The sequence below is a fragment of the Leopardus geoffroyi genome, chromosome B1 (assembly GCF_018350155.1).
Source record: "Leopardus geoffroyi isolate Oge1 chromosome B1, O.geoffroyi_Oge1_pat1.0, whole genome shotgun sequence".
NCBI lineage: Eukaryota > Metazoa > Chordata > Mammalia > Carnivora > Felidae > Leopardus > Leopardus geoffroyi.
In genome coordinates, this window is record NC_059327.1 from 7,442,094 (window position 1) to 7,458,489 (window position 16,396).

General features: G+C 43.7%; 1 protein-coding gene and 1 long non-coding RNA gene across 8 annotated transcripts in view; one reads left to right on the top strand and one right to left on the bottom strand.

Moving 5' to 3' along the window:
• The window catches only part of ASB5 (ankyrin repeat and SOCS box containing 5), a 57,081-nt gene that overhangs the window by 12,048 nt on the left and 28,637 nt on the right, over positions 1-16,396 (bottom strand). For 4 of the 6 annotated variants that reach the window (XR_006705470.1, XM_045452374.1, XM_045452373.1 and 1 more), the window contains exon 2: positions 1,205-1,284. Coding sequence is in view for 5 of the 6 variants with exons in the window: in XM_045452374.1 (XP_045308330.1) it covers positions 1,205-1,284 (80 nt within the window). In the remaining variant the exon portion in view is untranslated. Of the gene's footprint in view, positions 1-1,204; positions 1,285-6,629; positions 6,708-15,245; positions 15,486-16,396 lie in introns of those variants that run through there. The other 2 variants (XM_045452375.1, XM_045452376.1) reach the window with 2 other exon arrangements.
• On the top strand, positions 1,197-12,412 carry LOC123584550. 2 transcript variants are annotated; one of them, XR_006705518.1, is made up of 6 exons: positions 1,197-1,308; positions 5,925-6,087; positions 7,750-7,813; positions 9,232-9,300; positions 11,675-11,936; positions 12,285-12,412. It is a non-coding gene; the product is annotated as an uncharacterized LOC123584550 (long non-coding RNA). The 2 variants fall into 2 exon arrangements; XR_006705521.1 differs by lacking the exons at positions 11,675-11,936; positions 12,285-12,412 and having other exon boundaries at positions 9,291-9,957.

Sequence of the window (16,396 nt, forward strand, 5' to 3'; positions counted from 1 at the left end):
TAGATCCCTTAAGTTATCTTTTCACAGATTTCGAATTGTCTAGCCAGCAGTCAGACTTGAAGGAGCCAATTCCTAACTGCCACCCGCCGGGGTGACCAGGTGGCCGAGCGTCTGCAAAGGTCTGGATTCTGTTTCCCGTCGGGCTCGGGGGGCAGCCTCGGAGTCTTCCTGGCTGGCGTGTGGGTGTATGAGCTACATGTCGAAAAATATCCCGAGACTGCTCTCCTCTCAAAGAACTGCGTGAGGGTTTCTGTAGGTGGTTGGGGGGACCGAGTGGGTTACGTTTAGAAAATTACTGACTTTTCCGAGGGTGGGTTTTTCCCCCCCGCCCCATCAAGTGATGAGCAAACAAAATGGTCACTCTGTTATCACAGAACAGGACAGCCCTACAGGAGCACCGTGTCCTACATGTTCCCTTTACAGATGAAGAAAGGAAGGTCAGGAAGGTTGTGATCCACTTTAAGAACCCGCCTGGCATGCAGGTGCCCTGAGTCCCAGGGCCATGTCCTGGAACCCGGGCATCACTGCCTTTCCTTCCCACACAGCCACCCGAGAGCATCCCTTTCTCCCGGATACCAGGAAGCACCAGGACAATGACTTCCAGATCTGGGTGTGCTTCTGAATCACGTCGTTCAATTTTAACAATGCACAGGCTAAGCCAGAGTGCTCTGTGTTTCTGTAAGGAATCTATGCTTTTCATTTCTCCTCTGGTGAGTCTGAGGAGTGGGCAGGGAGAGAAGTGATCACTCTGTAGCATTCATGGGTAATTCGCCATCACAGAGGACAGATCAATGTAAAAAAGCTTGTTTGGGCATCTGCTCTGATTATCCCTTTTTGGATATTTTGTGACCAAACTTTCTCTGCAATTAGCTGCACACATTGTATAGAGTAAAGCATAGTTGAAGTGCTAAATGAATAATACGTACGTCCAGTGACTTCTTGCTGAAATATGTTTCAGTGAGCAAGTATACTATATGAGAAACTCGGTATATTAAGACATAGGATTATACCAAAATATGTATAAAGAAATCTCAAAGCTAAATGCAAAGTAGAGAGCTGACTGATATAGGGGTTAAAACAAAAAAAAAAAAGACTGGTAGCATTTATTAAGCAGCTTTATTCTTTTTTCTTTGAGTACTTTTGAAAGTTAATGTTCTACGGTCATGGGACAGGGGTATATTTCCAGCCGTAGCTAATACGTCACCTGGGATAGCAGCGTTCGCAGAGCAAGAAGACGACCTTGACTTGCTGCTTCATGTAGTGGTGACCGGTCTGCCCAGGAACCTGTTGGAAAAGAAGACGAGATCTGTGAGTAGAAGCGAACCCTGACGGACACACTCAGTTCCTGGAAATACACACTCTTCAGAGTCTGTGTTCAACAAGGTGACTGAGACACCTGACCATATACCAGGAAGTCTGATTCTTGTCTAAAAGATCCAGCCTGGCAGGTTCAGAATGCCAAGGGCTATAAAGCATGTTCTGGAACTGACCAATCCCAGAACTCCTGTACCTTTTGAACTGTCTTCCAAAGAAGGGGAGGATTAAGTTCCCTTAGATGTGCCCCAAAAGTACCTGTTTCATGGTTTCTCAGCACTCCAAAAAACTTTTTTTTTTAATGTTTGTGTATTTTTGAGAGAGAGAAACAGAGTGCAAACGGGAGGAGAAGAGAGAGAGAGAGAGAGAGAGAGAGAGAGAGGGAGACACAGAATCCAAAGCAGATTCCAGGCTCTGAGCTGTCAGCACAGAGCCCGATGTGGGGCTTGAACTCACCAACCGTGAGATTGTGACCTGAGCCAAAGCCGGACGCTTGACGGACTGAGCCGCCCGGGTGCCCCGCCCCCAAAAATCTTTTTGGGGCACTTTTAGGAAGGCTAGCAGCAGGAGCACCCCACCTCTCTACTTTCTACGCCCGCCCTGCCATGCCCCCCTCTCTCTGCACCCCCAGACTGTCCTCTCCTTACAGTTTGCCCTGAGGTGTAAAGGGGCTATGCCAGGTTGCCAAGGAGAATGAGTAGCTGACCCCGACGTCCTGCGCCCTCGAACAAGCCCAGTGGGCCCTCGAAAGGGGTGTCGCGGGTTGGGAGGAGCAGACTATCATTGATGTTTGAAATGGTACCCATAATGCCAAGGGCTCCCTCAGGGGTCGCTGATTCTCCACATACCAATGGTCAGCAACCCCTCCAACCCTACATCCTGAAGAAAAAGGCACTGACCTACCTTGTCCCCCAAGTTCCCCCTTCTTACATGCCTATGCGCCCCTCCCATTAGAAAATCAGTGCCCTCCCGTGTGGAAATCCCATGTCCTTCTCTCCCCCAGAGCCATCTGGCATCCAACCACCCCTCTCTCTCCCACCCTTGTGGTCCACCCAGGTGGTTTTATATGATACCAGCTTCGTGCCCGGTGATTTTCTTGTAATTTAAACAGGATCAGCATGGTTAATTCTATTTAATCTACACGAGAGATCACCTGTGGAGGTTTTTCAGTGATGAAACATGCAGACCGTGCCAATCAGAAAGACATTCCTTTAAGGGGTCTCATTGGCTGATAAGCTGAAGCACTGCTAGCTAGAGGGAGAGCCTACCTGATGTAATGGGATTATGTTCGCTAGTATCTGTCTTCTTGTCTACTCCCTCTTCCTCCTTTCGAGGATCCACAGGACGCAATAAACAAAAATAATGTTTAAAAGCCCTGCTGATCAGTCCTAGTACAATTTAAATAAAGTCACTTAGCTGTTAGAAACAGACATTTTATGCAAAGCATGTCTGAAGGTTTCTGAATAGGTCAGGAAATTAGGGGAAACGCGGTAAGGTGTAGTACTTTAGAAACATGTCATTGCTCCTATGATTTCATACCTTTGAAGAAGTCTCACATGGACCCAGGCTTCCTCAATTATGGTCTCACAGAAGAACTCTGCCAGAACACCGTAAGGGAGGTCCAAACGATTTCACTGAATAAAATGTGGGCCACATATCACAGGATTCATGAAAGGACCGAGTGACCGTGGTAGAGAGGGCAGAAGGCAACTGCCCATCATCAGTCTTTTTTATACCCAGCGATATTATGGGATGTTGTGGAAGACACAAATCCCGAGGGCGAGGGGGCACAGCTTCTCTTCCCGTTACCCCTGATGTACCAGTAACGGTAATGGTGGCCGATGCCCAGCCTGCACCGTGTGGGACATGCGGTGGGACGTGGGACACCTGTGCCAGCACCGTGTGCATGATCCCCCTTCCTCCTCACACTCGCCGAGGCATAGACAACTATTAGTTCTAGTTTTTAAATTTTTCCTTTAAATTATTTATTTTTGAGAGAGAGAGAGTGCAAGTGGGGAAGGGGCAGAGAGAGACCGACAGCGAGAATCCCAAGCAGGCTCTGCGCTGACAGTGCAGAGCCCTACACAAGGCTCGATCTCACGAACGCTGAGATCTTGACCTGAGCTGAAGCCAAGAGTCAGACGCTTAACTGAATGAGCCACCCACACACCCCTATTAGTTCTATTTTAAAGCTGAGAAATGAGAGCCAAGAGAAACATCATTTAAAGAGAGCTACATAGGGGCGCCTGGGTGGCTCAGTCGGTTAAGTGTCCGACTTCAGCCAGGTCACGATCTCGCGGTCCATGAGTTCGAGCCCCGCGTCGGGCTCTGGGCTGATGGCTCAGAGCCTGGAGCCTGTTTCCGATTCTGTGTCTCCCTCTCTCTCTGCCCCTCCCCCGTTCATGCTCTGTCTCTCTCTGTCCCAAAATAAATAAACGTTGAAAAAAAAAATTAAAAAAAAAGAGAGCTACATAATCTAACTGGAGTTGGTTATGACACTGCTCTGTTCTCCCTTTCCAGCCAGCATTATTTCTTGCTTACTCAGAAGATTAGCAAGCCAGACATCCAATTCTTTGAGCTGTCAACTGAAAGAAGATTTACTGTTATTAGCTTTTGGGCATTCTTTCTTTCCCGTGTGCAACACTCCTATTATATATTAAAAGTAGGATTGAAATGCACAGCAATAAATATTTGTTGATAGGACAATATTTGGCGACAAAGCAATCATTTCTAAGAAGTTAGAACGTTATGTTCTCGCTAAACAAACTGCAAAGTCGCCATCGTAAATAATATTATTTGGGGGAACAGCTATGTTTTGAGTTTCAGCTTCTGAGGTGAAACCTGATGCTTTAAAAATCATACACGTCAGAGCAGCTGGGTGGCTCAGTCCGTTAAGCATCCGACTCTTGATTTCAGCTCACGTCATGATCTCATGGTTCGTTAGATCGAGCCCTGTATCGGGCTCTGTGCTGGCAGTGAGAAGCCTGCTTGGGATTTCCTCTCTCCCTTGCCCTCTGCCCCTCCCCTGCTCAAAATAAATAAACTTTAAAAATAAAAATAAAAGTCATACACGTTTGTTTTATCATTAAAGTAAACTCGACTGCTGAGTGAAACTCTGGAGAACTTAAGAACACATATCAATTTCATTGTGAAGATTTAAATAAGGAAATTATAACAACTTTTCAAAGAGATCACATATGTGAAATCACTAAGTTCAGCTTGCTCAGAAGAGCAGTAGTAAATTAATAAAGTTTTAAGTAATCCTTGCTTAAATATATAAATTTAAATAATCATTTATAGTATTTATAATGATTGTAATGATCATGTTTTCTCTCCTGTATATTGGCTCAATAAACTCATTACCTTAATTTACCTCTAAAAGATATATGCTGAATTACATGATGCCGATTCATTATTGCTGCCTATTCTTTCATTGTCACTAGCTAAATGGCAATTAACCAGATGTTGAGATTGGGAAAAGTTTAGAGAAATAGCCTTTTTGTTCATTTTGGGCTCATTTCTATCTAGTATATTTATGAAGACCTTTAAGGGGCAGCAAAGCGAACAATATTTGTAGCTGACGGCAATTTGATATCCCCCTTTTGCAAACTAATGTGTTTGCCCATCAAAATCGTTGTGTTATATACTTCTGAACAATTTCAGCATTGCTTGTTGGTGTTCATCAAAGAAGGCGGTGGGGGGAAGAAAGGAAAAGGATCATTTAGAAAACAGGCAACAGAAGGACCAAAATAAAGAAATGGAAGTATTTGAAGGTACCGCCCCGTACCCCAACCACCACTTGTCCCCCAGACTGTCACACAGCTTTCTGTGGCACCTTCAATTTCTTTTTCACCAAGACTTAGGTCTATTATGGTGGGGAGAGAAAAAGCTGAGCCAGGTTCTCCCTATGTGTCTTTGGTACTGTTTCTATATACATGACCTCCAAAGGCATGACAAGGGAGTGAAACGTAATCTACAGGGCAGCGTGGTGGGAGGTCAGTTACAAAACCACTGGAAATATGCTGGATGAGGAATCTCTTGGCCCATCAGGCAGAGATCAAGCATGGGCCCCCTGCTGCCTGCCATTATTCCTACAAGAACTGGGTTGGGGATGGGGGAGTGGGTGGAAGGTTGGGGGAGGGGCGGGGAGCAGGAGAATTAAATGAGACACAGATAAAGCTAGAGCACAGAAGCTCAGGAGGAAAGAGACCGAGGGGCCAGGCAGGCCACGATTTGCATCCCAGTTTAGGACAGCGGCTTCCATGAAGTCATCTAACTTTTCCAAGATTCGGTTTCCACCAAAAATGGGACAAGCAGCAGCAACAGTCAGACAGGGTTGAGAGGGGGACTGGGAATTAGCAAGTACAGAGCCTGTTCTATAAGTAATAACCTGGTGGTCTTTGCTAAACAAACTGGTAAATAGGGGGGCTTCTAGTAGGAATTTTAGGGAAAAATAATTGTTTTCCAAAACCAGAGAAACTCAAACCATAAACAACAGCATTAAAATAATTTTCAGTGCTATCAGTTTAATAAACTAAAGCAACTGAATGATTTATAAATGTATTTAAGCCAACAAACAACACCTCATGCTACGTTTTTTTGAAGTGTAGGTATGTCCATCTACCGAAGGAGTGACCTATAGCACGTGCATGGGACTCAAGGCACCTTGTTTGTTTGAACTCTGCTTGCTTAACTCCCAAGCAACCCCACCTCATTCCCGGTAATGCTGGAGAGGAATCTCTGAAATGAATCCATAACGTGTGAGAATCACAGGTACGAGATCAAATTCCGGTTCCTGTTTTGACCTAAGCCTCCACCCCTCCGTATTTCCTGCCTTCGCAATCTGAAATTCGGCAACTGCAAATTTCCATTCAGCTGTGTTGCATATAAAATACCTTCCCTTTCAACATGGACATGCCTTATATTAGAACAATTGACACACTTTCTCTCAAAACCAAGCAAAATTACACATAGCTTCATATACAACAGTTCAGGAACTTTACAACTTGTCAGACTTTAACTGCGTAGCTAAGATTTTTTAAGTGTCCACTTTAACTCTTTAGGATGAATTAGTGTGAAAATTAGTTTTACAAAACACCTGTAAGTTTCCCCAGGCTGATCGGGTGCCTTCTGTGAAGGCCGTGCTGTGCCACACAGAGGTAACTTGACTATATTTAGAAACGACACCAGTCCCCAGACATCTGGTATATAATTTACAGGGAGAGAGCCTACCCTGTTCTGTAAACATCGCATGGCTAGAGCAAAAACATTCTCTTTCTTAGATAAATACGGTTTGGTAAGAGTGTATACCGTACCTAAATCGCCATCTCCCCATGGCACTTCAAGCCAGCCACTGTTGAGGTAAATCCGACTCATATCTTTCATCAACATAAAAAACAAAACAAAACTCGCTTGTCGTTTGCTAGCTCTGTTCGGCCATCTTAAGGACCTCTAAGCTCCTTGTAACATGACCTTTCACCACCCAAAACGAAACAGCTTTTAAAATCGGATTTATTTTTCAAAACTGCCTTTTCTTACTGATCATTCCTCTTTGACAAATTGCTTCTCCTACCTAATTTTTTCTTTACAGTATGTGCCTTGCAATAAACTCCAAGCATTACCATGAGAGCTCTACCCATAGCGATGATGACACCAATCTGCTTCTTAAAGAGTCTGTGCCTGGCTCTCCTTAGTCCCACGTGCGGAAGTAGGACGTAGCCTCATTCCAGAGCTAACCTCGCACTGGCTGTGGTGCAGAGGGCTCTCTGTGTTTGGGTCACTCCCACTTTGCTCAGTTGGTCTCAAAATAGGAAAGTCAGGACACTTATCTCAAACAGGAAATTATCAGGACAGATGGAAAGCAATGACATCTTCCTATATGAATCGGTACCAAACGTTAATGCATTTTACAACTCCCTTTGCTATAAAGCATTAAATCAACTATCTTTTTCAAAATGGCAGTGGATTTACCATGAAGCCAGTGCAAACTTAAGTTCAGGACCCCTCCATTGCACAGACACTTTGTAAGACTCTGTAATTTTGTATTATTTTGTTTAAAGAAGATCCCAAAATGCAGATAAGCTTCAGGCTCAACATCTGGCCCATCCCTCCTCACGGGTTTACAAAATAATTAAAAAATCACCAGGCATTTACTGACCTTGATGGCGTACTTTGCTGTTTAACCACATAAGTAGAGCTACATAAACCCATGAGAACATGCCTGACAAGGAGGGAAGCATTACGCTGTTAAAACCAGTCCCTCCCAAGCTTGAGATTGTCCTCTTTTTCCATCACTGTTGCCTCTCTGAAAGTTTCCTCAGAAAAATCTCGTCCAGATCTGAAAACCACCAGCCACAGCTGTGCCTTGGAAACTTTAGGTCTAAGTGGTGAAATGCAGGGGTATGCAACTTACTCTAATTGGTTTCTTGTTCACAGTCTAGGATCCCGTCATTATCTCCTAAGAAGACAGTGTCTGGTCCCGAACAGAAAAAGACAACAGGTAAATTGGGGTTGAGCTCAAATTAAAAAAAAAAAAAAAAAAAAAAGACTTGGGGCGCCTGGGTGGCTCAGTCTGTTAAGCATCTGACTTCAGCTCAGGTCATGATCTCGTGGTTTGTGGGTTCAAGCCCCGCGTCGGACTCTGTGCTGACAGCTCAGAGCCTGGGGACTGCTTCAGATTCTGTGTCTGCCTCTCTCTCTGCCCCTCCACTGCCCCTCATGCTCTGTCTGTCTCTCTCAAAAAATAAGTAACATTAAAAAAAAAAAAAGAATTTCTAACAAAGTGAAGGCAGAGATTTCACTATGATATCCACGAATATCCAAAATCAAGAGAGAAAGAGACTGTAAGGCCTTGCTCAGGTAACAGTGCTGCTCTCGGAAGAGACTATCTAGTCGTTCCAATTACTTGTCACTGGTCACTGGGGCTGTGGGCAGAGCACACTGGACATCTTCAGGTGGATCTGAGTTCAAATTCTGGCACAGATCCTACTTGTGAACTTGGTAGTAATTAACCTCTTGAACGTCAGTTTTCTCAACCATAATGAGAAGGATAAATCTCTATACATCACAGGGTTGGAGTCACTGTGAACTACTTAGCATAGTACCAAACACATTTGAAATCTGTCAAAAACAATCCAAATTCCCTTTTCAACAATTATTTCCAAATATCTGCCCCATGAGCTTTTTGCGACCTGTTCTAAACAGGAGGGTAGAACAACTTAACTTACTTAAGGTTATGAAGCTTTAGCTCCTCTTACTTAGATATCTGTAGGGGGCTATAAATAGATAGAGAATGGTCAAAATTTAGGGACAATTATCTCCTAAATCTCTTCCCTGGGCTTCCCGAAAATTTTTGTGCCAATTCTGAAATTTACTCCTGGATGTTCACCTAGGTCAATCATCTCGATACATTTCTAAAACTAAACTTGTCACCTTTCTCTCAAAATCAGTTATTTCTTTTTGCTTCTGTATGGTTTTAAACAATACCGTCCCCCCATCACCTGGCCCTAATAATACGGCCTTAAATGTAAGCACAACCATTTTCAAGGAAACTTCATACATGGTCACTGTTTCATATGCTCCTCTGCAAGGAGGGAGTTAGTTATTATTGGCTCAGTACTTCTTTTTTTGTGAATTTTCTTCAACCCAAGCAGACTCCTAGCATCTGCCTACACTCGCTCTTAGGGGGAATCTCTTCTAGTCCCATCAGTATAAATATTATTCGCGTGTTGATGAGCCCAAATTTGCATCTCCAGACCAGCTCTCGCCTCTAAATTCCAGACTTAAATTTCCAGCTGGCTCTTCCAACTTCTCCACTTGGGTATTTAAGTGGGCAGTTCCACTTCACATGGAAAACTGAACTCGTGCCAGACTCCTCCTAGATCTCCTATCCACTTCCTGACAATGCCACTCATCCAGGTGCTGTGAGGCCAGAAGCTTCCGTGTAATCCTTCCTTTCTATTCCTGACATCCCACAGGCAGATACCAGTAAGTCTCCCGCCTCTCGCCTTCCAGTGTAATCCAGACTTTGGCTGTCACAACCCTCACTGCTGCTGCCCCACTACCGGCCACGATTGCCCTCACCTGACGTGCCACAAAAGCCTGCTGACTGGTCTGTGTGCTTCTACTTGTGACCTTCCGATAGTCTGTTGTAACCACAGGAGCCAAAATGATTCTTTTTAAGTCACGGAGAATCCAGTGGCTTCCTTTCTTGCCCAAAGTAACATCTGATGTCGTCGTTGTGAGCCACCAGTGTCCCCAGGCTCCTCTCTGATCTCAGGTTCTACCTCCGACCCCTTCCATCGGCCACACTCGCCTCACTGTTCTTCCGCAAACACACCTCATGGACTTCTGTGCCCTCTGCCTGCCGTGCCTCTTTGTGAAATTTGCACACGGCTTTCTTTGTGACCTCTGTTCTGCCCTGGCACGTCACCTTCTCAGAGAGCCCTTCCTTGGCCATCTTCTAAGAAGTCCTCCCTGTCCTCTTCTTCATTCTGTCTCTCTACCCTGCTTTATTTTTCTTCTCATAATTGCCGCTAGTATATAAGATCTTGGAAAGCAGGACTTGGTGTATTTTATTCATTGCCATGCCCCCAATACTTAGCCCATTAATAATGTTCGTTGATGAATAAATGTTCAAAATCACATGATGCTCTAGAGCTTGGGGGCCCTGACTCCTAAATTCATTGGTTCTTCCATTGCCCCAAGCCACTCCCCACCCCCCCATCGATGAGTCCTAAGAGTATTTCCTTAAGCAATAATCTTGCCCTTCACATTCACCCACTATTTGTTCACTTATTAAACGTTTATGGTGCTCTTCTAAGCAATTTTCACCCTTCTAGATGCCAGAGATACACAAAGATGAGTTAAGTATGGTCCACTTCCTTTTGAATTCAGTTTGGATGGTCTTCCTGATGCCCATCTCTCTCCCACCATCCTTAATACTGTCATTGAATTAAACTTCCAAAAGCACCTAGAGTTCCAGCCAGCCCACAAGGTGTCTTGAGGAAAATTAGAAAAGGCCCCCGTTTCCATGGCAGTCACACCCCATGCTGGGCACACATGGTCAGGCTACACAACAGCGAGTGGCTGTTGTGAGCCCGAAAACACCTTTAGGACCATGTTGCTCTCAGGCTCAAAACCTTGAATGGCTCGCCACTCACAGGCCCATCCTAGAATAAAAGATTTTCTGCCATGTGGATTAGACCTTCTGTTTTTATCTTCTGTTACTTGCCTTCACGTGCCCCATGCTTATGTTAAACTGGACTCTTGTACGTGTTCCCCCAATTTCTTCTTTTTTTGGATCATCTCCCCCAGCTCAATTTTCCTTCTTTTGTGGCTGTCTGTCTGCTTCGCTGGTCTGCCTGCTCTGATCCTTGGGGCTTAAGAAGTCCAAAAAGCAGAAGTGATAGCTTCCCTTACGTGGAGAGTTAGACACTGGGCGGGGGAAGAGGGTAGAGGGTGGGTAGAGGGAGGAGAAGATAGCCAAGAGAAAGGAGGATAGAGAGGCAGGAGGGAGGTGTGAGAGGGGAGAGGCAAAGGAATGGAGGGAAGGAGAGGCAGAGAGCCACAGAGATGGTTTTTAATGCTGGTCCTGAGGCACCAGATGCCAGTGTCCAGGCCTTGGCCACGCCCCTGAGAGGTGACAGGCAGAGGAAGACAGGGGCCCTCGCCCTTGTGTCCCCACCTTCAGGACAAAGTTGCATGCTTTACATCTTAAGCTTTAAGATTTGCTGAACTTGTTTCAAGGGATTCATGGCTCGGCCAGCAGGCTCATCAGCAGGAAGCCTGGGGACTGGAGGCCAAGCGCACCTCCCTAGTGCACTGGCATTCAGCTCCCACCTCAGCACAAAGCCGAAGAAAAGGATGGGAGGGGACATTATTAAAATGATAAAGTTCGTGGGGTGCCTGGGGGGCTCAGTCGATTAAGCATCCGACCTCGACTCAGGTCGTGATCTCACAGTTCGTGGGTTCGAGCCCCGCATCAGGCTCTGTGCTCACAGCTCAGAGACTGGAGCCTGCTTCGGATCCTGTCTGTCTCTCCCCCACACCCCCCCCCCCAACTCGTATTCTGTCTCTCTCTCTCAAAAATAAGTAAACATAAAAATAAAATAAAATAAAATAAAATAAAAAGATAAAGTTCCCATTCAGCCTGAGGGATGGGAGATTGAGGCTAGGTTTAATGGGGAAGTTAAAGCAGGCTGTCGTCTTTTGACCATGCCAATTTTCAGAGTAAGGTTCTCTCTCGCCAAACTAGACTGGTTTCTCCCTGACCTCCTCACAGAGCCTGGCTCCACAGTGTTCTCGTCCAGAAAACCCTCAGAGCGCTCCAGCAGGAGTGCAAGCCCTCTTTCTTCCACAGACCTCAGCTCCTTGAGAGTGAGCGTGAGTGGTGTGGCCATCCTGTGTTCCCAGCACCGACTCTGCACGTTTGCATTTGCTCAGTCTCCCTCACCACTGCTCCACAGTGGGCTCTTCCTGCTTCCTCAGACACAGTCATGTTGATCTTCCTGAGAACCCTGACAGGTCAGGTGGAGATGTAGAGGGGGCTGCAACCCGGGCTGTGGACGGAAGGCGTATCTACGTTGGACATCTGACCATCATGTATTTGCTACTGCAAGTCGGTGAGTTTAAGTTGCTAAATTGGTTTCCTCATCTATAAAATGGGGGCAGTGGTATCTGCATTTTCCAGTTGTTATAAGGGTTAAATGGGCCTGTGTGAGAAGTGTTTGAACCTCAGTGTGTCTTTAATAGAACTCTGACTCTTATTTCCATTGTACTGAGATTCAGTGCTATGGACTGAATCGTGTCCTCCTAAAATTCATATGTTGAAATCCTGATGCCCAATGTGATGGTATTTGGAGGTGAGGCCTTTGAGAAATATTTAAGCCATAAGGGTGGAACCCTCATGAATTGGGGACTAGTACCCTTATAAAAATGGCTCCAGAGACATCCGAGCCCTTCTACCACAGGAGGACACAGTGAGAAGGTGCCAGCAATGACCCAGGAAGAGGGTCCTCATGTAACATGACTGTGCGGGCACCTTGATCTTGGACTTCCAGACTCCAGAGCTGTGAGAAATAAATTCTATTGTAAGCTACCTAGTCTCTGGTATTTTTTTTATAGCAGCACAAGTGGACTAAGACAGGATTATTTTGTCTGCCACCAAATTCCTACGCTGAAGCCCTAACACCCAATGTGACTGACTATATTTGGAGATAGAGCTTTTAGGAAGTAATTAAGGGGAGGCAAGGTCATGAGGATGGGGCCCTAATCTGATAGGGTTGGTGGACTTATAAAAAGAGAGAGATCTTTCTCTCCACAAACATGCACCAAGAAAAGTCCATATGAGCGTATGGTGAGAAGGTGGCCAACTATAAGCTAGGAAGACACTTCTCACCAAGACCTGATTATGTGGGCACTTTGAGCTTAGACTCTAAGCCTCCAGAACTGTGAGAAACTTAATTTCTGTTGGTTAAGCCACCAGCCTGTGGTATTTTGTTACGGCAGCCCAAGAAGACTGAGACAGTGATTAAATGCTTTGCTTCAAGTTCAAATCAGTATCTGATAAATCCAGGAAGCAAACTCAGTCCTTTTGAATGTTCAGTGAAACTTTATCATATAATATTTTCTCTTCAACCACAGAGCATACAGTATACTTAGTAGGCTGTTAATCCATAATGGATCCATAATAAATACTACAAAACTAATTAAACACACTAAGAAGTGTCACCTTCTAAAAATGAAAAAGAACCGTGGAATTGTTGTCTGCATTCTCATATAATAATATGTATATTTGCAATAGTAGCAACAATAGCTGTACTCTCTTATTCAATTATAAAAGTGGGACATTAAATAAGACAATAAATACATTGTCAATCAAAATCAAAATACATTGTAATCAAAAACCAAAAATCACAATGCTGCTTTCCAAATATAACCAAACCTTTTGTTGTATATACTTCCTAATGTTTTTCTAAATGCACACTTTTTAATCAAGATGCAACCATACTGCTCAGATTATTTTTAACCTTTTGCTTTCATTTATAGATATAATTCTACAACATTTTAAATGGCTATAATGTGGGGCGCCTGGGTGGCGCAGTCGGTTGAGCGTCCGACTTCAGCCAGGTCACGATCTCGCGGTCCGTGAGTTCGAGCCCCGCATCAGGCTCTGGGCTGATGGCTCAGAGCCTGGAGCCTGTTTCCGATTCTGTGTCTCCCTCTCTCTCTGCCCCTCCCCCGTTCATGCTCTGTCTCTCTCTGTCCCAAAAATAAATAAACGTTGAAAAAGTGTGCTACATTTAAAAAAAAATAAAAATAAAAAAAATAAATGGCTATAATGCATATGTCATTGTATAGGTATACCATTATTTATTTAATCTCCTAGTGAATGTTTAGGGGGCCTTTAGTTTTGAGGAATTAATATTATTTCTTATTTTTGTGAATGTGTCTAATTATCTGCTTAGAGTAAATTCTTAAGATTCTGATATATGTCATCAAATTATCTTCAGCAAAATGGGCCTGTTTACATTCTCATTAACAGTGCTGGAAACATTTGAAGCTAAATCTAATGAAAGTTTGCCAAGACTTTTTTTTTTTTATTGAAGCATAGGACATTTCCTTTTTATTTTTAATATATTTAAACTATGTCAAGGAAAATTGTGTAAAACTCTATTTTCTCTACACAAAATTAGATTTTAAAATACAATTTTACAGCTTATTTTCAACTTTCTCTGGAGTCTGTCTTAAGTGAAAATGTGTGAGACTCATCCAGTTGAATTAATTTTTGTTTGTTTGTTTTTAGCCACCTTGCCGAACTCTTGTATGCTGCTCGTACCTGTGGTCAAGTGCATATTTAGGTAATTTAGTCTTCACTGAAGAAGGAACAAAATGCTCTTTATTCTACAACAATTGCCTAAATTCCTCCTGGATCTAAGGACCGTGCAAATGATGAGACTATTTATTACTGCTTTCCATCCTCTAACACAATGCCTAGGACACAGTAATCGCTCAATAAACACTTGCTGACTACTGTCTTCTTTGTAGTCAACTACTTTCTATTCATGCTAATCTATCCTTAATTTTTATTGATAATTGTACAGTTAAAAAGTAACTGAAAGGCAATGTGTGCTGGGGAGGAAGCATTAGGGAGTTTTCTCAGTCTTTTAACGAAGTGATAGTATTTCATCCTATTTAAAAGTATTCTTTTAGATTTTTAAAATTTGTAATACTTTATCAGTAATATTCTCAGATTTCATCTGTTACACAGTAAATGCAAGTCTTGCAGCCTTTTTGGAAATAGAGGTTTCCTGGAACAAGGGTCACCTTCGAGTCTGCATTCCCAACAGTTAGGTCTATTATTGACCATACTGGTGTTCCACTAAAATTTACATTTAGAGTATTCTTTTTAAAACTAATTTCCTCACAAAGCTCCCCTCTGGTACTGTGCTCATTCCCCTTTATACGTTTCACATTTTTTTATTCCTAAAATTAATAACTTTGTGTCAGCGTATTCTAAGGAACCCATTCTATTCATTTTCTTGCCTCCATCACCCTCCTACGTTCTGGTCCAATTTAAGTGATTCAAAATGTTCATCTTTGACGGCTTGTGAACAGTCTTTTCCTGCTTAACAGCATCTTTCTTTGTTTCCATACCAACTTGGAAGCACCTGCGGAAACAGAGAGGTCAACAACCCAGAGGCTAAGAGTTTACCGTTGTGTTTAATCTACAGTCATAGAAATGGGTCCACAGATGCATTCTCCATGCACTAAAAAGTGAAAACAGTGCGGTCCTCTGCCATGCCATACATTTACATTTCAGAACCCGCGTTCTGGAAAGCACCCACAGCTTAAAGTTAGTATTTGCGAAAAACAGGTCAACATAGTTTACTGCAGGATACCAACGGATTTGCAATGGCCGCTATACTAACCTTGACTGGTCAGAATAGCCCAGCTAGCTTTTCGTTTAGTAGAACGTTCTTCTACACTCGCTAGCCTTCTTTTCGTGAGGATCTGCTGTACGCAGTCCCTTTCAACAGCAATATCTGCGGGCATCGTGTCGTAGACGTTTCTGTCTGCGACAACCAGGTATCATAAGTGCAATTGCTCTAGCCAGAAGAAATACCAGCGACGGGATTTCTAACTACTTTTTCCTTCCCTTGAGACTTTCACAAAGATTCCTGTGTGCTAACTGGAGAATGGCCTGGATACTGAGCTCTATTCAGAAACACTTGGAGCGGGGTTAGTAAGGAGCAGGTGGGGGATGGGCCAGAAACGCAGTAGCATTTTCTATTTTTAAAGTGGAGACTCAGCAGCGGCCGGAAGTATTTAACTATTTGCATGATACAGAAAGGAAAAATGTGTAAAACTGCATTTCCTACTGGGAAACAGAACAGAAATGAATTCTACGTTTAAAATATGAAAGCCTATTTGAGTTATTGACAAGTCAGTCCCATGTAAAATTGCCCCTTGAAAACAGCTACAGACAGAACGGTAGAGCCAGAAAGCTCTGTTGTGATCAGTGAGTGGTTAGCCTTTCTTCTTCATCCTCGGGAGTAAACAGTGTTTGTGCATTAGGGTCAGCTGGTACGTAGCTCATGTTCGTTTCGTCAGAGTCTAACTTTAGAATTGGCTTCCCTACAAAATCACAGCCCTGTTATTATTTATATAGGCACAGCTCACTATTGTGATTTTTTTGGAGGTCATTTCTAGGCCAAAAGGCGTCAGCGGTCAATTTAAGTACAACAGATCTTTCACCCTAAAAGGCAGAGCAGAGCAGAGAGGAAAAACCGCACCTGTGCCTCGTATTTTTTGCTGGCATGTAAGTTAGAACAGGGTACGCTGTCCATGACTGAGTCAAGAGCAGCGACTGGACCATGGCTGGTCTCCAGGGATTAACTGAGCTGGCGGTCATGTTACACAGTATTAATATATTGAGATCTGTCTTGATGAAAAACGGTCATAGAGTCTGTTACCTACCTTTACTTTTTTATCACTATTTTTTAGACTCCACCTTCTGTTGGCATATACAGAAAAAAAGTTATTGGGGTATTGCCTTTACATAACAAGCTGGGTAAGAACA